Below are 24932 nucleotides of genomic sequence, written 5' to 3'. Positions count from 1 at the left end.
GTAAATGCCACCAGGACATTAGCAGCAGATACTTTAAAGGGGTTTTCTGTGAGTACAAGACTGATAACCTATCCTCAGGATAGGTCATCAATATATTATCTCGGACTCCCGGCACTCCCACCAAATAGCTATTGAAGAGGCAGTGGCGCTCCAGTGAACGATGTGGCCTCCTCCTAGGTCAGCGACATTGCGTTCATCGGTCACATGGCCTAGGCGAAGCTCAATCCCATTCAAGTAAATACAATGAATGGTGGTGCGCTTCAGATGCTGTATCAGTGGGGTGCCAGGAGTCGACCCAACTGATCAGATAATGACCTATTCTGAGGCTAGGCCTTCAATATTATACTCTCAGAAAATCGCTTTAAAAGTATCTACTGCTAATGTCCTGGTGGCATGGACATCTTGAAGAGTCCATGCCTCAATGGGTCAGAGTTGTTTTGGGGACACGAGGGAGATCTACATGATCTTAGTTTTGACCGTGACCACCTTGTCCTCATACGGACTAGACCAACCTGGCAGGTCCCCAAAAAAAGGCACCTGTTCTAATTAAGAATGACAGGCTGTAAATTGGCAGATATTTCTTAATGTGTAAGAAGCGGCAGAAATGGTGTGTTTTACACAAGCTGTTCCAAATATGAATGTATTTTGGCAGCGTACATTACAAACATCATTTGGTCTGGAATCTGCCTTTGTTTTCAGAATTCTCATTTGCTGGAGATGAACAACTTTTAGAAACCAAACTTGTTAGTATCAGCCATATGCGCTGTACAGCAGATTATGAGATGAACCACAATAAGTCAATAGAAATCAGATTTTGTCTGTACTAATGGCTTCAGATTACAACTGCTATCGACATTACGGTAAAATCCTCTTCGCAGACACAAACACAAGAGAAGATTTAGAACATAGGTTACCAGAAAGCAGAAGAGTGCAAACTGTAGCGCAATAGATTTCATTATGCAGCAAGGTAACAAGTAAAAACAATAAAAAAATAAAGTCAAAATAAAAGAAATAAAAAAAAAAAAAAAAAAAAAAAGGTACAGGAGGTTCTCATGCCACCTTCATAAAATACCTGAAAATGTACAGATTGTATTTGGAGTCACCACAAAACAACCTATACAGAAAAGTACACAATTTTTCAACTTGGAGGTACGCCATGTACGTTCATACACAGTGGCATAGGTCAGACTTTTACGTTCACAAGATATGTTGAGATATTTCCCTTGAGTATACACCAAATGCAAGGGGAAAATATCATGTGAACAGCGCCTACATCATTGAGCTTTGACCAGCACCACCGGTGGAGATAACACAGGACTCTCCAAGGACTGACCATGTTGAAATCCAACTGCATAATAATAAAAAATAAAGCCATGCTCGCCTCTGCTGCTTTGGTCCGTGGCGGTCTCCGCTCTGTTTCTAGCTCAACACATCGGAAATGCCAGGAAAGGTCTGCTCAGCCAATCACTGGCTAAGGTGGGTGACCATTGGGGGCAGCATAGTTTCAAAGAAAGACAAAAAATAAATAAAGCAAACTCTCCACTGCTTCCACAGGACCTGCACCGGTGACATGTCAGTAACGGCACATGACCGCTAAGCCTCAATGGTTTGGCGCCGTTGTGTTTAGGCTGCTGACTGGCCAGCAGTGGTGACACGCATGTAGACAAAACATCAGTGAACCAGAAGCAGTGAAGATGGGAACTAGGTGCTGGACACAGAATTAGGAGTTTTTTTTTACTTTTTATACCCTAGAGATGGGTCAGCAGTCTCTGACAACCCTTTTAAGGCCAGCGATTGGCTGAGTGAGCCTTTCTTGGCATTTACAGCGTGTTTACCCGATTAGGAAGTGGAGAGCAGTGGCAAAACATCTGCGAGGAGGGATCGGTGGAGTAGAGTATGACTTGCTTTATTTGCAACATTTTCTGGAATGTCCCGGGGGGGGGGGGGGGGGGGATGCTTTGCCTTATACGACCGGTTCTCCACTTTTAGTTATTGTGTCTTTTTGTATATATTACATTTTGTTTGCCTCTTTAGTGAACGTATTCTATATTTCACTTGCTGACTGAAGGAGTAGTTGATATCCGTGAACTCGGATCCCTCATTAGGCCTCTGCACGCAAAGTAATAAAACGCCGTGTGGATGGGCGTCTATTATGTAATGTGCCTGTTCGTTAATATGTTATGTAATATATCTTTCTTGTGCTGTAATCTTATAGAGAGCGGCATGCAAGCTGGCGCTATATAAATCAACGCTCTCCACTGGAATGTCACCAGTGACTGGACCAGAATGGAAAATCATAAACCTCTAAAAGTTTCAATTGATATGCAAACCTAAAATAAAATTTAAAAAAAAGCAACACAAGAAGTAGTAAAACTGTCACTATTACCCTCGGTAGGCATATACCAACAGCTGAAAATCTGAGTCCTTAATGCAGCTGCGCTTGCCATTAAAGCCTTCATCCTGCCTTATATCCAAGCTCGCACTCTCTATATCACAGATATAGAATATATAAGTGACCACACTGAATGGGATACCATGGCCAGCTGCCGGCAGCTATTTCTGACCATTGAACGACTCTTCGTTACCCTCTTTCATCAGGTCCAAATGGTATAGTTCAGGTTGCAGAGCGTCACATTGGCCAAGGTTCTCCGCTCCCCCTCGTAATTTAAACATTGGAGGAATTTTATTCACGTCACGTATGAAACTAAACCTCTGTAAGAGAGCCATAAAAGGTTAATGGCCAGATAGCTTGCAGCATCCAAATGGACGTGTTCAATATTAACGTTGACTTGGAAAATCTGAAACTAAACACTTTGATTCGGGGCCAAACGGGAGTACAAAGAAGGATCTTGGTTAAGTGACACCTGGAGAGACGCCAAATCAGGAACTGAACTAAAGTAACAGCCAGATATGACACGACTGCCCCAATCATTTCTACTGCTACGCCAAACAAGGAATAAAACATACCATCTAGCCTCTGGTTGGCCACTTTATGATAACTTACCGTATTTTTCGCCCCATAAGACGCATTTTGTCCCTGCGTCTTATGGTGTGAATACTTATGAACGCTTCCATTATGGAAGCGCTCATTAGTACCGGAGGGCCGTGAAGCGATGGAGGCTCTGTACTCACAGCTTCCTGGTCCTCGGCTGTGCACAGCGTGAAGGCGCTCTGTGACCTCAGGCTGTGCGCGTTGGGTGACAGCGCAGCCAGCATCAGGAGGAAGACAGAGTGTGCTGTAGGTGAGGAGCGCTGGCACCCGGAACAGGAGAGTGTTTACTTTTTTATTTTAAGTCATCTGAGGCATTGGGGCCGACATGAGGCAATGGGAGCCGATATGGAGGCTGTTGAGAGGCATGGGGCTCTTATCTGAGGTCTGACTGGGGGTCATTCACATTGGGTTACTGCAATATCCTGGTCTTCCCTAGATATCCAAGATGCAGTTCTAAGCCAGTGTTTCCCAACCAGTGTGCCTCCAGCTGTTGCAAAACTACAACTCCCAGCATTCCCGGACAGCCTTTGGTTGTGTGGGCATGCTGGGAGTTGTAGTTTTGCAACAGCTGGAGGCACACTGGTTGGGAAACACTGTTCTAAGCCTTCAGCCAGATATGAGTGGAGCAGCCGCCTTGAGAAGGGTGACCCCCTGATCAGGCACAGGAACCTAATCCCTAGACCTAACTATATTAAAGCGGTTTTCTGGGAGTTTTACGCTAAAGACCTATCCTCTGGGTAGGTCATCAGTATCTGTTCGGTGAAGGTCCGACACCCAAGACCCCTGCTGATCAGCTTTTTGAGAAGGCAGTGGCAGGTTCGGTCATGTGCCTTAGGCATAGCTCAGCCCCATTGAAGTGAATAGGGCTGAGCTGCAATACCAAGCACAGTCACTATACAATGTATGGCGCTGTACTTGGTGATCTGAGAGAAGGCAGTGGCTACTGCCCCTTTTGATATAACACATGCCGCCACGTTGCTCTAAATGTCCCCGATGAACCTTATACACTTTTCAGGCAAAATACATAAGGGAATAGAACCAGAACGCGTAGGGTTTAATAGTCAGGTAGGTCTAAGGTTTAGGTTCCTGTGCAGGATCAAGGGTCGCCCTTCTCTGGGCAACTGTTCCACTCATAACTGGCTGAGGGTTTAGAACTGCATCTTCTTAGGTATTTAGGGAAGACCAGGGTATCGCAGTAGAAGACCCTGCTCCGGCGCTACCTATACAGAATACACCATGTATTATTATGTAGAGAAAGTTAATACAAGGTAGGTTTGTTTTGATACCAAAAAACCCCCAAAAAAGCTGCGTGCATTCCGCATTTTATGGAACGTCTGGCCCATAACAGTCCGATCATATTTTTGGGGGGACAAGGCAAAAAAAAACGAACCGCGCAGTTTTTCATAAAAATTTTTCTGTTGATTTATACTTAATATTGTGGTGTGTTTTTTTACTTTTATTTAATAACTATTTCCCCCCTTAGGGGCTAGATGCTGGGATGTTTTAATCCCATCTCCTATTCACCCTTATAGAGCTCCATTAGGGTGAATAGGACCTCACACTGTCCCTGCTGCCCTGTGCATAGTACACACAGCAGCAGGGAGATTACCATGGCAGCCAGGGCTTCAGTAGTGTCCTGGCTGCCATGGTAACCAATCGGAGCCCCAGGATTACACTGCTGGGGCTCCGATCAGAAGTTGCCACTGCCACCAATGATGAGGAGAGGAGGGGACCCTGTGGCCACTGCCACCAATGATTTTAATACTGGGGGGCGCACTGCGCCACCAATGATTTTAATACTGGGGGGGTTAAGGGGAGGGGGCGCACTGCACCACCAATGATTTAAATACTGGGGAGGAGGGCACTCTGCGCCACCAATGATAATGAACATTTAATACAGGAGCGGCACCTGAGGGGTTAACTGCCGCTGATCGCAGCTACCCGCCAGCACCCGCCTTCTGTATTTGTATTAAACGTTTACGTTCATTGGTGGCGCAAAGCGTCCGCCCCCCTCTCCTCATTGGTGGCAGCAGCAGCAGCAGCACAGGGGGGAGGGACAGAGTGCTTCCTTCTCCCCTGTGCTGCTGAGGCGAACACAGAGCTCGCTGAGAGCAGTGCGCGCCATGTTCTCTGATACTAGACTGCGCAATAGCAAAGCCTAGTATCGGAAAAAGGCAAACCCCGGTATCAAGGTCGATACCAGACAAAAGTATTGATTGGGTATCGAAAATTTGATAACCGAAACAACCCTAATACAAGGCACTTCCTAATGTACTGTGATTGTCCATATTGCCTCCTTTGCTGTCTGGATTCATTTTTCCATCACATTATACTCTGCCCGTTTCCAGGGGTTACGGCTGCAGCACAGATACGAGGCGGCTGCGTATTCGTGCCTATGTGAGCTCCCACGGTCCCAGCCACCAGACAAGGCCAGAGATTTTTCCTATACTGTACAAGCACGACCACCACTGCTGGATTAAAGGGTGGTCGTAATCCCTGGAAACTAACAGTGTATAATGTGATGAAGAAATGAATCAAGCCAGCAAAGGAGGCAATATGGGCAATCACAATACATTAGTAAGTGCCTGGTATTCACTTTCTCTACATGATAAATGCCATTTGCTGAAGTCAAACCATTTTTGCAACTGGACCCTTCGGCACTTACAGCCACTTTGGTGCACATGTTGTGCAGTTTACGCACTAGGAACATGTGAGATGCTGTGAACAAGCGGGCAGAGTCACCTAACACGAGGAGGTGGCACTTACACTTCTCAACATCATGTCTGCTCAAATCCATAACAGGTGCGCTCTCCAAGTGCACGAGAGGGGGTGCTGGCCAGCGCCCAAGAGGGTAGCAGAGCTGAAATTTAACAGGAACGTGGACAAAACCATCACTTCAGATTCCAACCAAGGACTACTGGAGTCCTGGAGATCCAGCATGCCATATAACATGATTACAGTAGGGTTCCTCCTTCTGCCCACATGTCCTTCAGTTCTTCTCAAAGTCTCCACAGAGCCACATCTCCTTACTAGTGATGGGAAGTTCGGATCTTTCAGCTGAATCGGTTCATTTGAATCAGCTCATTCAAATGAACCGATTCATGAATCGGATCTTCGGTTCACTTCATGAGCCGGCAGAGGCAAGTGAACTGAAGATCAATGCGCATGCTCAGTTCATCGAATCTTCGGTTCACTTGCTGAGTCGGCTCTCAAGTGAACCGAAGGTCAGGAGGGACTCGCTCCTGGCAAACACAGCTCTGCTGCAGTGAAGCAGACTGTGATAATTGTCTGAGAGTTTTAGTTAAAAGAATCGTCACCGAGTCCCTACCAGACTTCCTGCTCTGCTACAGCATGTAGCAGAGCTGTGTGTGTACAGGGTGCATGTAGCAGTGTAGCATGATGCTACACTGCTGCATGCACCCTGTACACACACAGCTCTGCTACATGCTAGATTAATGCCTGCCCCCCCCCCCCCCGGCGGACGGACTGACTTACGGACTTACAGGGAGCCGCAGAGCAGGGAGCCTGGCAGGGACTCGGTGACTCACGGTTCTTTTAACTCAAAAGAATCAAATGAGTCTCTGACTCATTGGATTCTTTTAACTAATAGACTCAGACGATTCTCTGAGTCCCTGCGACTCCCCCTGTGCTGGGAGTCAGTGCTGGCTGCCTCGCTCTGATTGGTTGGAGGGCGGGAAGGGGCGGGGCTAGTGTCCACTGGAGGCTGCTTCTATGCTGATCTGACTGAGCCGTTTCATTCGGATCGGCTCAGTCAGAGGAACCGACTCTTCCGGATCAGTGAACTGAATCGGTTCAAAAGAACGATTCGTTCATGATCCGGACATCACTACTCCTTACTGTTGTGGTCAGAGAAGGCGGACAAAAGGGTGCTGCCCCCTAGCTGTGGCTGATACTCTATACCAGGGATCAGCTGTTGTGAAACTACAATACCCAGCAGGCTCCATTCATTTCGATGAGAGTTCCTGAGAGGAGTAGAGCAAGTATGCATGCTGGGAGTTGTGGTTTCACAACAGGAGTCCCGGAGGTTGCCCACCCCTGCTCTATACCATTACCCTAATACATCGTAATGTAGTCCATAAGAAACGGAAGTCCTGGACTAACTGTAGGGGTTAAAATAAGTCAAGGGGTAAGGCTACTTTCACACTAGCGGCACGGACCTCCGGTAAACAGCCTGTTGGATCCGTCCTGCCGCTAGTGACCCTGTGCCCCCGGACTGCTGCTCCATCCCCATTGACTATAATGGGGGCGGGGCGGAGTTACGGCGGAGGCACGGCGAGAGGCTGCCGGAATAAAACTACAACATGTCCGACATTTATTCCGGCAGCCTCTCGCCGCGCACTGCTGGAACTCCGCACCGCCCCCATTATAGTCGGAGCGGCAGTCCGTGGGCACACGGTCACTAGCGGCAGGACGGATCAGACAGGCTATTCACCCGAGGGAACAGCTTGCCGGAGGTTCGTGCTGCTAGTGTGAAAGTAGCCTAAGAGGAACTCCTAGTCCAGCAGCAAGATCCATCCACGCTTCCCGTGTCCTCCATCTCCTCCTTGATAGATGAAGATACAGGAAGTTGGCACTGCCAATCAAGGCTGGCTGAGGAAGCAGGAGGAGCAAGGGTGCACAGTGGTTTGGGCCCGCCCTCGGTGCACTTAACTGCTCATTTGCATATGCACTAAAAGAATTAAGCAATGGATTGCTAAGTAAAAGGTATCATTGCATTCAGCTGAACTCCTCCTACAAGGCATTGTGTTACTTTCCAACCCATTACAAAGTCTTTGGCCGCCTGCAGATCCTAGGTCCCTGTGCAGACAGCGTCACAGACTTGAAGCGCCCGTCTGGCATAAGCCCCTTTGCACAGACCAAGCAGTGAAAGCTCCTGGCAAACTAGAACTGACAAGCCCTACGAATGCCACAGCGGAGGCCACAACTGTCATCAGCGACAGAAGAGCCGGTGACGGACGGTGCCCGCCGTGTGATTAGCACTACACAGACACCACCACATAAGCCGTGTGTCTTCACGTAGCCTCCGGGATATAGATTTCTATTATTACCAGCATACATATCGTCCAGAGCAGAACACACCCGGCCTCCACATGGCAACCCAGCCATGGACGGCAGCCCAGGAATGAGCATGACGTGCAAAGTGCACCTACTTACCCAGTGCACTAGGACACACGCCAGAAACTGAGCTGCAACATAGCTACACGTCAAATCGCGGAAACACACGTGCAGTTTTAACGCCGTTAATTTTTAACCAAAGCCAGAAGTGGATCCAACAGACAGATAAAGGTGGTCATACACGTGAGGTCTCTCTCCCAATCCCCCCATACACATGCAAGCTGAGCCCCGTCAAGCATGCATGTGTAGTGAATAGAAGGAGGGAGAGAGCAGTGGCTTATCCTCCGGAGCACGAAACGATCGGGCACAATGCAAGATCCTGATATCTGCCACAGGGGAGAATCACAAGGACCCCATATACATTCAACGGTCACAAAACGGGCAGGTTTGCCCAACTTAAAGGGGTTGATCACCTTTGTGGGCTTTCTGCCGGGGGCCCTCCTCCACATGGCCGAATCTGAGGAGGGAAGCCTTCTTACCCGCTCCTGGTTTCCAGTTCCTTCAGTCCACCTCTGTCTCACCTGTATTAACATCTGGTCTGACGTGATGACAGTGAGGTGTCCCCCATGCATCATGTGAGCCAGTGACATGCCACATGGGGGACACATTACCGATGCAACTATACATTGGCCGCAGTGGCACGTGACCTGCATCAAACTGACCGGAGGCAGCATGGGACCGAAGGAGGGAGCAGGTAAGTAGGCTTGCCACCGCAGGTTCAACGGCATGGGGGGGGGGGGGGAGTGAGCAATCCCTTTAAGTCCTTTCTCCATATTTTCCATTCCTGTTGAATCTACTTCTGGCTTTGGCTTAAAAAAAAAAAAATTTTTTTTAAAAATGCATTAAAAACTGCGTATGTGATCACACCCTATAAGAGATGTTCCCCAAGTGCCTTGATGACTAACTTCGTCATTCAAATTTTTTTATATTAGGTCTCAGGGTTGGGATGCCAAAATCTCTCACATTCTTGGTCTATCTTGCAAAACCCCAAAATAAAAAATTGAACTAGCAGACCCACTAGTGCCAGCCACAATGCTCCCATACCCATATGATGCTGCCTATAAACACACAGCTCCAGCCACAATACCCCCATAATACTGACAGCCAGTGCACTGGATCACCCACCCGGCTCCACCTGGATGGTCTCCTATATACGTGAATCAGTACCCATGCTTTATAAAGGGGCTATCCCAAGACCAACGCGTATCACCTGTTCACAGGAGAGCTAACACATTTAAGATGGGTGGGAGTTCGACCGCTGGGATCGGGGCCCAAGACAACTGCTCCGAAGGCATTACAAAGCAGAAGTGGTCACGTACGCCCCCTGCCACCTCACTCTACATCTATGGATGGAGCTAGCCGAGGGTGGTCTTTAGAAGCAGATACACCTCGGTCTTTGCAACCTCCTGGTTTCTTCTTATATTTTAATTACACAAAGCAACAAAGACGAATAAAAGTAGAACAGAAAAGGCGCCCTCTCCAGTTCTATGCCCCTACAAGCAACAAAGCCTTCCTTTAAAAAGCAGCAGTAATTGTACGATATGGTTTTATTTTATAAAAAATTATACAGAATATACCTTGCACACACTTGTACTTTTTACAGTCTTAGGAACCATCTCGTACAGAATAAAATGGCCGATAGGAGCCGTAGGCACTTTATGTATTGCCCTATGGTGCGGCATTACAGGATTATTCTCCCTACAAACAATGGGGGAGATTTATTATGGCTGTACGCCAGAACTGGTATTTAAAAAAAAAAAAAAGTTGCATATTATGTCGCAAGTGCAACAAAATTTTGAGACTTTTTTTCCCCCTTACCTTTATCAATGCTCTTGCCACCAAAATGTGGGCGGGAGGAGGAAGACCGCGAATGAAAGCACGTGTGCCAGAAAAAATGGCTTATTATATAATATTAATGGTAATTTTGTATTTTACTACAATAAATGTGTTATTACGAATTATTATACAGCACAGGAGCCATCGATGAAGGAGCTTTGTTCGCCCTTTCTATAGAAACAAACATCAGACCTTAAAACGCGTTCACATCTCAGGCCAACAGATCCGGCAGGCTGTTCCCATACAGAGCAGCCTGCCGATCCAGCATTGTCCGCCTATTGTTCACCACTGGATCCAGACAATGTAATGAGGTCCGGCAGTGATGCATAAGAGACGGATCAGGGAGTCGGAACAGCTACTGTTTCAGAGATACAGTATGAACGTGGCCTTAAAGGGGATGTCTCACCTGGAACATTGGTGGCATATTGCTAGGCTATGCCACCAATGTCAGATAGGTACGGGTTCCAGAGCTGGAACCTGCACCTATTGCTAGAAAGGAGCGCACAAAGTTTGGAAGAGTGCGCCACGCATGCGCTGCCGCCTTACATTCACTTCTATGGGAGCAGCGAAAGTAGCCAAGCGGAGCACTCTGCTACTTCCAGAAGAAATGAATGGAGAGTGCACCGTTTGCATACGGACCTGCCTGCCGGATCCTCACAACGCAAGTGTGATAGTACCCTAACCGAGCCAGCGCTCTGCTACTTTCAGCACTCCCATAAAAATGAATAGAAGGCGGCCTCCCATGTGTTCTCTTTGGGAGCTTCATCATACGGCTAGGTCCGAGTCCCAGACGTGGGACCTGTACCTATCTGACATTGGTACAAAAGCAATAGCCTAGTGCAGCTCACCCTTTACAACAAAGTCACCTGGAAAATGTTGAGCATAAGGCCTCATGCACACGACAGTTGTTTTTCTCGGTCTGCAAAACGGGGTTCCGTTGTTCCGTGATCCGTGTCAGTTTTTGTTTCCGTGTGTCTTCCTTTATTTTTGGAGGATCTCCAGACATGAAGGAAAGTAAAAAAAAAAAAAATATATATATATATATATATATATATATATATATATATATATATATATATATATATATATATATATATATATATATATATATATATATATATATATATATATATATATATATATATAATCGAAGTCAAGTTTGCCATGCAAATGATAGGAAAAAAAACGGACGCTGACAATCTTGTGTGCCTCCGCGTTTTTTCACGGACCCATTGACTTGAATGGGTCCGTGACCCGTTTTCCGTGAAAAAAAATAGGACAGGTTATATTTTTTTGACGGACTGAAACCACGGATCACGGACGCGGATGACTAACGGTGCATTAGCCGAGTTTTCAACGGACCCATTGAAAGTCAATGGGTCTGCAGAAAATCACAAAAAAAAAAATGGAACAACGGACACGGAATGAAACAACGGTCGTGTGCATGAGGCCTAAGGAGCATAATGCTGAGCATATCCAAGGAGATCACAGCCTCGTTACAGCTTACCAAGCACTGTGCATCGGACAGCGGCTGCGCTTGGTACTGCAGTTCAGGACTATTCACTTGAATGGGACTGAGCTGTGTCTAGGCCGTGTGACCAATGAATGTGATGTCACTAGCCTAGGAAGAGACGTGGCCTCTCCAAACAGCTGACTGGTGGTGGTGCTAGGAGTCGGACCCCACCAATCACATACTGATTGCCTCAAGGATAGGTCATTCAACTGTAACCTTACATGGGTATTCCCATCTCAGACATTTAGGGCATATTGCTAGGATATGTCCCAATGTCTGATGGGTGCGGGTACCACCTCTGGGACCCGCACATATGCTTAGAACAGAGCCCCCAAGGTCCCAGAGGGCGCACCACGTATGCATGGCCGTCCTCCATTTATTCCTATGGGAACACCGAAAACAGCCAAGCCCTGGCTCAGCTATTTCGGTCAGCCCCATAGAAGTGAATGGAACAGTGGCCACTCTTGCGCAATGAGTCTCCTATTCATTTCACTGGGAATCCCGAAAATAGCAGAGCGTGCTGCTCCAAAAGGAATGAATGGAGGACAGCCGTGCACGCATGGTGGGCCCTCCAGGACTGCAAGCTCCGATCTAAGCATAGGTGCGGGAGACGGGAATAACCTTTTAAAGTGGTTGTCCAACCAGTAATTGATTTTTCAGCCCATCACTGGCTAAGACAGGTCACTGCTGCAGTCAGTGACCGGCTCATTCTTGTGGGTCAAGAGGAATCGGGAAGTAGAGACAAGGAGGAGCCTGGGAAAGGGGGGGGGGGGTTGAAGTGATGATCACCGACATCTCACTTTTTTGAGGTTTTGGGGTATATTCTTTTTTAAATAGAGTAAATAAAAATAAAATGTAATCGGAAGGACAATCACTTTAAGGGGTCATCTATTTTTAAAAGAAGCCCTGGTTAGAGAAGGCAAAGAAAGCCAAATCTAGCTAAAGATTTCCCCTGCCACACCCATGTAGCGTCACACAGTAGACATTGAAATTAATGACACATCAGGTCTATCAGAATGGAAGCCATTCTTACCAAGCGGCTTTCCACTCTGGTCCCAAGTGGGGGTGCATCACCAGCTATAAAGCCGTACGCACTAATAGACCCTATGAACTGGAACAGTGAAACGAGGATCTTAGAAAAATTACCCAAAATCTGACCGATGTGACCATCAGAGGTGCTCCGAGCAGCTCACTAGGCCCTAGTAAAGAGTCTACAACGGGAATTTCCATCTTAGGTCACTATCACTATGATTAAGCTGATCTCTGCCGATTTTATTTATTTCACTGGCTCCGATTTTGCAGCGTGCCCTTCTCTCCTGCACACAGTAATACGAGAATGTGATTTCGGTATCATTATTCAAGCCATTAAATGTCAGAGTAGCCCCAGTCACAGGCTAATAACGAGAAGAAGGGGGGGGGGGACGAATGTTAAATTTTTTACATTAAATCATGAACAAACATAAATGTGGCCACAACGTCGTTTAGTGAGAACGTGCTATACCAAGGCCCCGGCTCATTCATTCAGAAGAATGCTGTAACCTAATTCCCTGGTTAAAAGGAAATGGGGTGCAGCTGTCTTCCCTAAAAATCAAATTCCAATGACAAATGGATTAGACAATACTGCAGGCCCCTCGAGTCCCCCCCTGGCGACAGTTGTCCTACCACTTGTAAGAAACAAAAAGACACCTGCCTGTTATCACCTATAAAGAGGAGCTGCGCCCATGAAACGCAGGCATGGTGCTGGTCTCCATGTGTTACACACTATTATAAAAATACATCGAATAAAAGTGCAAATAGCCGGAAAGAAAAAGGAAGTAAAAATGCAACATTTATATAATACATATAATATAAAAAAAAACTCCATCCTGTCCTTTCCACCAAGTACCGATCTGCATGGCACAACAAGGGTCACAAGATCCCCTGTTCTTCTAATTCCTGGAGAACCCACGTATTAAAAAAAATTAAAGTAGCCAAAATATAGAATTCTCATGATAATACTAATATTATAATAATATTCCACCAGACACAAGCAGATATTAAAAAGGGGTTCTCTGTGGCTTTGACCAAATTCGAGCTTTTCCACAACTACCGATACTTAACATTCCATCTCGCTACCGATTCCGCAGTCTGGGCTGTGCTCACGTGACCACATGACTGGCTGGGGGATCTTCCCCCGAGGTCTTCACCGGATATGCTCCTATGTCCTCCTGTTCAGCTGCTGGTACATTGTGTAGCTGAACAGGAATACACAGAAGAAGAAGATCTGGTTGAGACATCGAAGGAAGAGCCCGTAGTCAGTCATGTAAATACATATTACAGAATTGAAAGGAACCCTCCCCCATAAAACCCAACCTTTAATAAAATACACAGTATTGCCCCCAATGGTAAAGATAACTAATCTAAAATCTGGGCGTCCCTGCCAAAAGCGGGATTCCTGCCCCAATATGGTGATAATCAAGGTTGGAGGGAGATAGCAATATCACCATTTAATAGCCAGATCCCTCTATATATCTGGGTAAAATCAGGTGACAACCATATATACCACCATAAAGTGGCCCCGGAAAAAAGTGACACTTCCAAAAGCCTAACGCATCCCCCCTCCCCCCAACATTACTGAGGCATCCGACTGATAAATGGACAAATCGACCCCCTAATTACCCGTCAGAAATCGACAGATAGGCCAAAGAGATGAATAAAGGCATCTACCAACCAAATATACCACCACTTATACTCTACCTGCCATTGATAGATTGGTACTTATCCCAGATATACGCAGTAGGTAGGTAGTCACGTATGCACAGTTCCTCCAAGTTTTGGAATCATTGTTGTGATCAAATGGTGAAACGATGTTTGTTCCACATGTTGTATGAAACCCAGATTGTTCTTTAGAGCCCTGGAGAACCCCTCTAAAGTATAGGTTCAGAAAATACGATATTATCCAGGGGAGTGGAGTCTACAAGGACTGAAACCGCCTATCCTTAATCCATGGAGGGCCCTTGGATACCTAAGGCCCCTTTCAGACAAACGAGCTCCACACTCCGGACTCGCAGCTGAGTAGGCAGCTCCCGTCCTGACCTCCCAGCCCCGCCGGGATCGCATAGCATTATACTGATTTATGATGCTATGTAAGAGGTCTGGAATGTATTGGATAACACTGACATAATGCTGTCAGTGTTATCCAATACATTTCAGAACTGTAAGGGTTACATATATCATAACTCAGTATAATGCTATGCAACCCCGGCAGGGCTGGGAGGTCATGATGGGAGCTGCCGCATACTCACGCTGCGAGTCCAGAGCGTGACACTCGCTCGTGTGAAAGGGGCTAAAGCGACTAGAATGGAATGAGGCTTCTGCTAGCGTGGTACAGCAAACCCTGAAGGAGAGACACTAGTTAAAGAGGACCTTTCACCTGGAAAAACATTGTGAACTAAGTATCCTGACATATACAGCGGCGCCCAGGGATCTCACTGCACTTACTATTATCCCTGAGCGCCGCTCCGTTCTCCCGTTATGCCCTCCGGTATCTTCGCTCAGTAAGTTATAGTAGGCAGAGACTACCCGTGTTCTGCTGGGCGTCTCCAAAAAAACTCCCAGGCTGTGAGCTGTGCGCTGTGATTGGCCAGCGCTACAGCCTAGGAGGAGGAGACACCCAGCAGAAGAAGGGCAGACTCCGCCTACTATAACCAAGAGTCCTAAGTCTCCGCCTACTATAACCTACTGAGCAAAGATACCGGAGGGCATAACGGGAGAACGGAGCGGCGCCCAGGGATAATAGTAAGTGCAGTGAGATCCCAGGCGCCGCTGTATATGTCAGGATACTTAGTTCACAATGTTTTTCTAGGTGAAAAAGGTCCTCTTTAAGGTCATGCTGGAAGATGTCTTTAAATACATACCTAGCCTTAAAGGAGTTCTGCAGATTTTTTTAAACTGATGATCTATTCTCTGGATAGATCATCAGCATCTGATCGGGGGGGGCCGACACCCAGGACCCCCGCCGATCAGCTGTTTAAGAAGGCAGCGGCGCTCCAGGAGCGCCGCGGCCTTCTCACTGTTTACCGCAGGCCCGGTGACGTCACGACTAGTATCAATGGCCTGGGTGGGGCTAAGCTCTGTTCACTTGAATGGAGCTTAGCCCCACCCAGGCCAGTTGATACAAGTCGTGACGTCATTGGACCTCCTGGAGCGCCGCTGCCTTCTCAAACAGCTGATCGGCGGGGGTCCCGGGTGTCGGACCCCCGCCGATCAGATGCTGATGATCTATCCAGAGAATAGATCATCAGTTTAAAACAAAGTGCAGAACCCCTTTAAAAAAGGGAACCTGTCATCACTAAAATACAGTGCAACCTGCGGTCAGCGTGTTCTAGAGCAGGAGGAGCTGAGCAGATGGATATATAGTTTGTGAGGAATGATTCAGTATAACTTATTCCTATGCTCAGGAGTCCGGTGGCGGTCCTACTTCCCAGAGAGCTGTCAATCACTGATAAGACCGCCTAATGGACTCCTAAGCATAAAAAGAACTGAGATTTTAATCAATAAATTACACATTGTACTGAATCCTTTTCTACAAACTATACATCAGTCTGCTCAGCTCCTCCTGCTCTATAACCTGCTGCCTGCAGATTGCTCTGCACTTTCACGGTCTATCCTTATACCCCCCTCAGTGACCAGCCTGTTTTGGGCCTTACTGACCAAGCGTTTTTCTTCCTTTTTTCATTGTCGCGTTCCAAGAGCTATAACTTTTTAATTTTTCCGTCTATATAGCTTTATGAGGGCTTGTTTTCTGCGGGACAAGTTGTAGTTTTTAATGGCGCCATATTGGGGTACACATAACTTTCTGATTAACTTTTATTAATTCTTTCTGGGAGGGAGATGGGGAAAAACAGCAATACCGCCACTGCGTTTTTACGTTATAAATTTTACGGCGTTCATTTTTCGGTATAAATAACATATCTTTATTCTCTGGGTAAGTACGATACAGTGATTCAAAATACATATCGTTTTTTCTACAATTTACAACTTTTTTTTTTGCAATAAAACACCTTTTTTTAAAGAAAAAAAAAAAGTTTTCGCATTGCCACTTCCTAAGACCCATAACTTTTTTATTTTTCTTTCTATGGAGTTGTGTGAGGGCTTGATTTTGGCGGGACGACTTGTATTTTTTTATTGGTATCATTTTAGAGTAAATTGCGCTTTTTGATCGCTTGTTATTACGTTTTTTCAGTGGCAACTAAGAATAAATAAGCAATTCTGTCCAGCCTAGGGCCTCTTGCACATGACCATTTTTTTTTTTACCCGTTTACGTTCCTTTTTTGCGTTCCATATACGTAACCATTCATTTCAATGGATCCACAAAAAAAAAAAAAAAAAAGGGAAGGTATTCCATATGCCTTCTGTTTCCGTATTTCCATTCCGTTCAAAGATAGAACATGTTCTATTATTGTCTGCATAACGGACAAGGATAGTACTGTTCTATCAGGGGCCAGCTGTTCCGTTCTGCAAAAAACGGAATGCACACGGACGTCATCCGTATTTTTTGCAGACCACAAAATACTGAAAAAGCTATACGGTCGTGTGCAAGAAGCTAGTGACCGCCATAAAAACACGCATGGGTGGTCACTAAGGGGTTCGACACCCGGCACTGACGTCGATCAGATGTATGAGGAGACAGCGCACGCAGCGTGCACAAGCCATCTCTCTTTCTGCTAACAACTGCTGTCTATGGCAAAGCAGCAACTAACAGGAAGAGAGACAGGATCTCCTCATACAGCTGATCGGCGGGGGTGCTGGGTCTGGGACCCACGGTGATCCGATATTGATGCCCTATCCTGAGGGCATGTCACTTTAAAGGGAACCTGTCACCGGGATTTTGGGTATAGAGCTGAGGACATGGGTTGCTAGCTAGCCGCTAGCACATCCGCAATATCCAGTCCCCATAGCTCTGTGTGCTTTTATTGTGTCAAAACCCCGATTTGATACATATGCAAATTAACCTAAGATGAGTCCTGTCCCTGACTCATCTCACGTACAGGACTCATCTCAGGGTAATTTGCATATGTATCAAATCGTGTTTTTTACACAATAAAAGCACACAGAGCTATGGGGACTGGGTATTACGGATGTGCTAGCGGCCATCTAGCAACCCATGTCCTCAGCTCTATACCCAAAATCCCGGTGACAGGTTCCCTTTAAAGCCAAGATCGGGCTAGGATCCGAGTCCGTAATATGGACGCCCACATTACAGCCGTCTGAACAAGGCTCTATGGAATGAGCTGAATAAGCAAAAGGTGCCGGATAGGACATAAACGCGTAAGCCCTCTTTCACACAAGCGAGTTTTCCATCCAGATGCGATGCGAGTTTTTCACGCAACATCTCTGCGTTCAGGATAAGTCACTTTATATACTATATTGGATGTTTTTTACGCAGCTCTGGGTCCCAGAGAAATTAATGGAACTTGGGTTAAAATGGAAGGCATACGGATGCAATGTGTTTTGCACCGATGGTTGCAGGAGGATGATGAGGGTTATTCTTCACACGCATGAAAAAAGTGATTGCATCTGCTCAGAAAAAAACTGACTAAACTTGCCCGCAAAACCTTAGTTTTTTCCCGAATAGATCAAGACACAATCTATTCCATTCCTCACGTGAGAAAGAGGCCTTAGGGGGGGGGGGAGGAAATAAGAGGGCACGGCCTTGCACAACGTCCTTCTGCTTTTGCGCAGGGAACTGGTAAGTGTAAATATTTCTGGAGACTCTCCTGCCCGCCCCGCGCGGCGCACACTTTACGTCCTATATTTCTTAATTAAATCTCAATGTTATAGCGACTCAGAAGTGGATGGTGGAAAATACTGACACAGTAAGGCCTCCTGCACACGAACATGTGCGTCCCATGGCCGTGCTGCAAAATGCAGGCCGCAATCAGTGATGGCCAGTTCGCAGTGTTCGCCGACGAACACATGCGATCTGCCATCTTCACTCCCAAGTCCGGCGATGCAGAGGTAAGTCCTTACCTGTGCCTGCGCCGCGAGCCGCTCTGAAACACATGCGGTCACCGGAAGCAGGCAGTTCCGAGAACAGCCCGATGAAGGCCCTCGGCGGCTGTTCTCGGAACTGCCTGCTCCCGGTGACCGCATGCGTTTCAGTGCGGCTCGCGCCGCAGGCACAGGTAAGGACTTGCCTTTGCATCGCCGGACTTGGGAATAAAGATGGCAGATCGCATTTGTTCGTCGGCGAACACTGAGAACTGGCCATCACTGGCCGCAATGCACGAACAGCCACCGTGGGGCAGCCGCAGCAAATTGCAGACCTATTCACTTTAATGGGTCCGCGATCCGGCCGTTCCTCAAAAAGATAGGACATGTTCTATCTTTTTGCGGAACGGAAGTACGGGACGAAACCTCACGGAAGCCCTCCGTAGTGCTTCCGTAGGGTTCCGTTCCATTCCGCATCTCTGGATTTGCGGATCCATTGAAGTGAATGGATCCGCATCCGTGATGCAGAATGCACACGGAACAGTGCCAGTGTATTGCAGATCCACAAATGCGGTCCGCAATACGGCAACGGGAAGCACACGTTCGCGTGCAAGAGGCCTAAAGGAGAATAAAGACAGTAAAAATACATCAGAGAAGCGATTACGGCGGCAGCGCGCTTCATCTCCTAATCAAAAGCGTAATGTAGGGGGAAGGGCTAGCAATGATCTACCTCCCCACATGTACCGTAGGTGGTCAGGACCCGCCGCCTTATCCGGCGAGCCAGATGCTGAAGAGGGCGTGGAGAGGGGGCACTACCCTCATCACGTTATCAGGAGGAAATTCACAATGATGCATTAGAAGGGAGTCATCCCCCCTACTGCTTACAAACTACGGCTGGACACGAGTAATCACGGGGGTCCGACCCTTGGCACCCCTACGGAGAACTATAATAGCACTTAACTGATATAGCTCCACTCTAGTCCATGTAGTTATGTCTGGTACTGCAGTATGGCCCACTTGTACGCCCCATAACATAACGCTGGGTTCAGACCTGAGCGTTCGGAAACGAGCGCTCTGTATGCGCGATTGTACGGGCGTTTACAATCGCGCATACAGAGACTGGCGTTCACACATTGTCGCGCTTTCCCGAATTTCTATGTGCGGGAACGCGCGACAAACGCCCAAAAAAAAGCTCAAGCACTTGTTTGAGCGTCGGGCGTTTTACAGCGCGATCGTACACGCTGTAAAACGCCCAGGTGAGAACCATTCCCATAGGGAATCATTGGTTCTTGCCTGTTGTGCGTTTTACAGCGCGTAGGAACGCGCTGTAAAACGCTCAGGTGTGAACCCAGCGTAAGTCTGGAGTAGCTTTTCTGAGCTATATGTGTTGGGCTGTTCCTCTGTTACTGCTCCTAGAAACTTAGAGGAAAAAAAAAAACAACACTACGTGTATAGCTGATCCTTAAAATGCAGGATCCGGTTTTTTTTTGGGGGGGGGGGGGGGTTTCTGCTCTTCTGACGGTACGGAGATTTGTTCACAGATTTCGAGTAGAAATAACAGAGAAAGGGCACATAGCAGAGTTTAGGCCCCATAAGACCATATGTGTTTTGCAGTCTGGAAAACGTGGATACTGGCAGTGCGCCATTATATTTTTTTAAACTTCTATCGAAATGTCCTATCCTTGTATGCAAAATACACAAGAATAGGACATGTTCTATCTTTTTGGTGGGCCGGCGGAACGTATATGAGGACGCCATAGGGTGTGCTCTCCACATTATTTGCGTTCCTATTGAAATGAATGGTTTTGCACCCGATCCACAAAAAATGTGGATCAGACACGGAACAAAAATACGGTTGCGTGCACAAGGCCTTATAATAAAAGAGGCTGAGGGTCAGGGCCCTGTGACGCATACAACCCCATTATAATGTCAGAGAAAGAACAGGTAAGGCCATAATGTACCGTATTTAAAGGGCTGACCCCCCGTATACATTATACTTAAGGGTACTTTCACACTAGCGTTTTTCTTTTCCGGCATTGAGTTCCGTCCTAGGGGCTCTATACTGGAAAAGAACTGAACAGGCATATCCCCATGAATTCTGAATGGAGAGCAATCCGTTCAGGATGCATCAGGATGTCTTCAGTTCAGTCATTTTGACTGATCAGGCAAAAGAGAAAACCGTAGCATGCTACGGTTTTATCTCTGGCAAAAGAAAAATGAAGACTTGCCTGAATGCCGGCATATTTTTTCCAAATACCGGATTCGTCATGCGCAGACCGAAAAAAGGGTGAAAAAAAAGTAGATGCCGGATCCGTTTTGCCGGATGACACTGGAAAGACGGATCCGGCATTCCAATGCATTTTTTTGACTGATCAGGCATTTTTAAGGGCTCTTTCACACTTGCGTTGTTCTGTTCCGGCATAGAGTTCCGTCGTCGGGGCTCTATGATGGAAGAATCCTGATCAGTTTTATCCTAATGCATTCTGAATGGAGAGAAATCCGTTCAGGATGCATCAGGATGTCTTCAGTTCAGGACCGGAACGTTTTTTGTCCGGAGAAAATACCGCAGCATGCTGCGCTTTTTGCTCCGGCCAAAAATCCTGAACACTTGCCGCAAGGCCGGATACGGAATGAATGCCCATTGAAAGGCATTAATCCGGATCCGGCCTTAAGCTAAACATCGTTTCAGCGCATTGCCGGATCCGACGTTTAGCTTTTTCTCAATGGTTACCATGGCTACCAGGACGCTAAAGTCCTGTTTGCCATGGTAAAGTGTAGCGGGGAGCGGGGGAGCAGTATACCTACCATCCGTGCGGCTCCCGGGGCGCTCCAGGGAGCCGCGCGGACTGTAAGTATACTGCTCCCCCGCTCCCCATTACTACTATGGCAACCAGGACTTTAATAGCGTCCTGGCTGCCATAGTAACACTGAACGCATTTTGAAGACTGCTTTCAGTTCACTTGCGTTTTTCCGGATCCGGCGTGTAATTCCAGCAAATGGAGTACACGACGGATCCGGACAACGCAAGTATGAAAGAATATAATTTACAGTGACGCAGAGACTTTGTCCCAACCAGCGGACCCTTATCCTGCAGTTATATAACATTGGCAGTAATTTAATGACTTTTTACCCCTATATATATATATATCGTCTCAAGTGATCAAGGTCATCAACCACAAGGCAACTAATGTGGTCACATTGATGGACAATTAGAAGTATGTGGGCATCGTTCTTTTAGTATCAAGATAAGTTACTGTGGTTATACCGAGGTTCAAATAATCCACCATTGTAGTTATTATCAATTAATTATATTTACATCTCCATTTTAATTTTTATGTTGTTCTTATTATATTAATTGTGGGGGCATTATATTCCTTTATATGTTAATGTATGGTTATGCTAATAAACTTATTAATTGAAGCTCCTGGTACTAATCCTTTGGTTCCACATACAGTGTGAGTGCCCAGTATACTCTATATATTTTTGCAAGTATGAAAGAGCCCTAAGACTGATCAGGATCCTGATCAGTCTTACTAATGCCATCAGTTGGCATACATTTTGCCGGTTCCGGCAGGCAGTTAGGGCAACGGAACTGCTTGCCGGATCTCTCTGCCGCAAGTGTGAAAGTAGCCTTACCTGCTCCCTGGAACCCGTGTCGCTCCAGATCCCTACACGCGGCCGCCACTGCATCTCCCCGACGCTGATCAAAACATCCAGCGACTGGGGGAGCAGCCAATAGCAGGCCACGACAGGGGCGAGCCTCCCTAGCGTCACACCCGTCACTGGATGTTTTGATCAGCGTCGGGGAGATGCAGTGGCGGCCTGCGTAGAGATCCAGAGCGACACAGGTGCGGGGGAGCAGGTAAGTATATTCTATATGAGGGGCCCAGGCATATGGGGGGGGGGGGTCATTATAGTGGTTGATAAGACCTTAATTCTACTTGTAATATCACAAAAAGTGAGCACTACCCTACAGGTTAAATACCGTACAGCGTATTTCGCACGGTAACACCCGATGTACTCTGCGCCAGATTCACACACAGCATGTGACGTTGCACTGAAATCCCAGTCTACTCCAACTGTCTTTGCAGAGATTTTTTTCTGTTTTTGTGTGTGCGATATGGCGCATCACTAAATCACAGCGAGGGTCGACACCCGCGATGCAGGCCGACACCCATAGTGGGCCATACAAAGGACAAGGGGCGCAGAATACATTTTTGGGCAATAATTTTATATATTCCTTATTATTTGGGACCATCCACACGGCCTGATGTATTTTGTGATCTGCATAACTCGCATCCGCAATATACGGATGACGTTATGTTGCATCCGTTTTTACTTTGCGGACCCATTGTGACAAGGCTTATTCTTGACTGCAAAACCTATAAGAATAGGATATATTGTATCTTTTTTTTTTGCGGGACTGTGGAACAGACACACGGATGCAGACGGTGCTACGTGCGCTGTCCACATTTTTCGCAGCCCCATTGAAATGAATGGGTCCGCATCCGCTGGGCGTAAAAAAATGCTGATCAGACACGGACCAAAACTACAGTGGTGTGAATGAGGCCTACTATTGTGTACATTGTGGTGAGGATTACCTCTACAGGATACACATATACACCGGTGTGATAACCTCTTATTACATGGCATCCTCCGTATAACAGTAGCCCCAGGTATACATTCATGCAGATTACAGGGCACTGAGCCGGGATCCACCTCCAGCCTCCACTGAGACACAGAACCAGGAGCTGCACCTACAGAATCACATAAAGCCCCAGGATAATGGCAGAGGCTGCCCAGGCCCGGAGCCCCCCTCCCGCCGGCCGCCGCCCCCGCTGCCCGTTATCAGCACCGACATCAGAAGACAAGATGAGGACGGGAAGAGCAGTTTACCTTTTTATAAGATGCCATCACCCCAGTACACCCTGCTCAGAGAGGTACTTCCTCGTCCGATGACATCATGGTCACATGGTAGCCTTAACTACCGCCGCTACGGAAGCCTCGCGGGGACAGGAGAGCTCCGAAGGCGAAGCTCGCTCAATCTTGTGAGGTGTCAGACACAAAGGGAGCAGCGTGCTCAGAGTCTGTTACAGGGTTCCAACATGCTAATATATTTAGCTTGTTTATTGTACAATAATAATATTATTATTGGTTTTATTATTACTACTTACAATATTAGAAATCTATTTGATATATTATTATTTGTTTTGTTATTAATATTGAGAGACGTTTATTAAGATGAGAGACGTTCTCAAAAGTTTGAATCGGCTGCTTAACCGAATTTTACCCCCCAAAAAATCGCTTTGTGACAAATTACTTTATCACGAAGCGCATTTCTTTGTAAATAGCAGGTGCACTGACAGGGAACAGGGATTGCGCCGCCCCCTGTCCTTGAACCCCTTAGATGCCGCATTCAACGCTGATCGCTGCATCTGAGATAAATATTAAAGGGAATCTGTCACCAGAGAATCGATATTAAAGGGGTTCTGCAGTTTGTTTAAACTGATGATCTATCCTCTGGATAGATCATCAGCATCTGATCGACGGGGGTCTGACACCCAGGACCCCCGCCGATCAGCTGTTTGAGAAGACAGCAGACAGCGGAGCTCCAGCAGCGGGACTAGTATCACTGGCCTGGGCGCGACTAAGCTCTGTTCACTTGACTGGAGCTTAGCCCCTGCCCACGCTAGTTGATACTAGTCGTGACGTCACTGGGGCTGCAGTAAACAGCGAGAAGGTCGCGGCGTTGCTGGAGCGCCGCTGTCTTCTCAGTCAGCTGATCGGCGGGTGTCCCGGGTGTTAGACCCCCGCCGATCAGATGCTGATGATCTATCCAGAGGATAGAGCATCAGTTTAAACATACTGCAGAACCCCTTTAAACCAAAAGTATGTCCTTATAGTACATCATACCTTCTTTCCATAGGCTTTTCTATTTCTTTGGAGCTGGTAATATATCTTCATAAAATCCACTTTAATCCATATACTAATGGGGCATTCAGGTGCCTAGAGGGACGTTATTTTTATTCAAAGGTGCCCAGGAACAAGGCCCCATCAAGTGCCCAGGCCGCCTCTCCTCTGCTCATACACTACTCCCCTCAGCATGCGCGGAGCCAAGTGACATTTTCGGTGCATGCCCAGTGAAACTGTTGGAACTGATGCCCTCAATTGAACTCGAAGAGCACAGGCACAGGCAGTGTTCGGCGCTGCGCCTGTTGGCTATGCTGAAGGGGAAAGGTGGGCAGCGTTATATGCTGCTAGTGACGTAGCGGGGGCCATGGCAACGGCGCTGCTGAAGGCATAGTGTATGAGCGAGGAGAGGCGTGCTTGGGCTGTGTAGGGGGGCCGGTAGTATAAGCACATACTTTTGCTTTAATATTATATTTAATATTCTCTAGGTGACAGATTCCATTTAAAGGACATCTGTCAGCAGACTTGTACCTATGACACTGGCTGACCTGTTACATGTGGACTTGGCAGCTG

The 24932-nt window shown here is 47.0% G+C and overlaps 1 protein-coding gene across 1 annotated transcript in view; it reads right to left on the bottom strand.

The window, feature by feature from the left end:
• BTRC (beta-transducin repeat containing E3 ubiquitin protein ligase) overlaps window positions 1-23420 on the bottom strand; it is a 141689-nt gene extending 118269 nt beyond the window's left edge. The window contains exon 1 of the mRNA XM_044299695.1: window positions 23346-23420. Within this exon, the coding sequence (XP_044155630.1) occupies window positions 23346-23363 (18 nt within the window). The 5' untranslated portion in view covers window positions 23364-23420. The remainder of the gene's footprint in view (window positions 1-23345) is intronic.
• Window positions 23421-24932: the final 1512 nt, after the last annotated feature.

Source organism: Bufo gargarizans, chromosome 6 (genome assembly GCF_014858855.1).
Source record: "Bufo gargarizans isolate SCDJY-AF-19 chromosome 6, ASM1485885v1, whole genome shotgun sequence".
In the NCBI taxonomy this organism is placed as follows: domain Eukaryota; kingdom Metazoa; phylum Chordata; class Amphibia; order Anura; family Bufonidae; genus Bufo; species Bufo gargarizans.
Note: the sequence above shows the minus strand (reverse complement) of the source record. Positions and strands in the feature narration are given on the sequence as shown.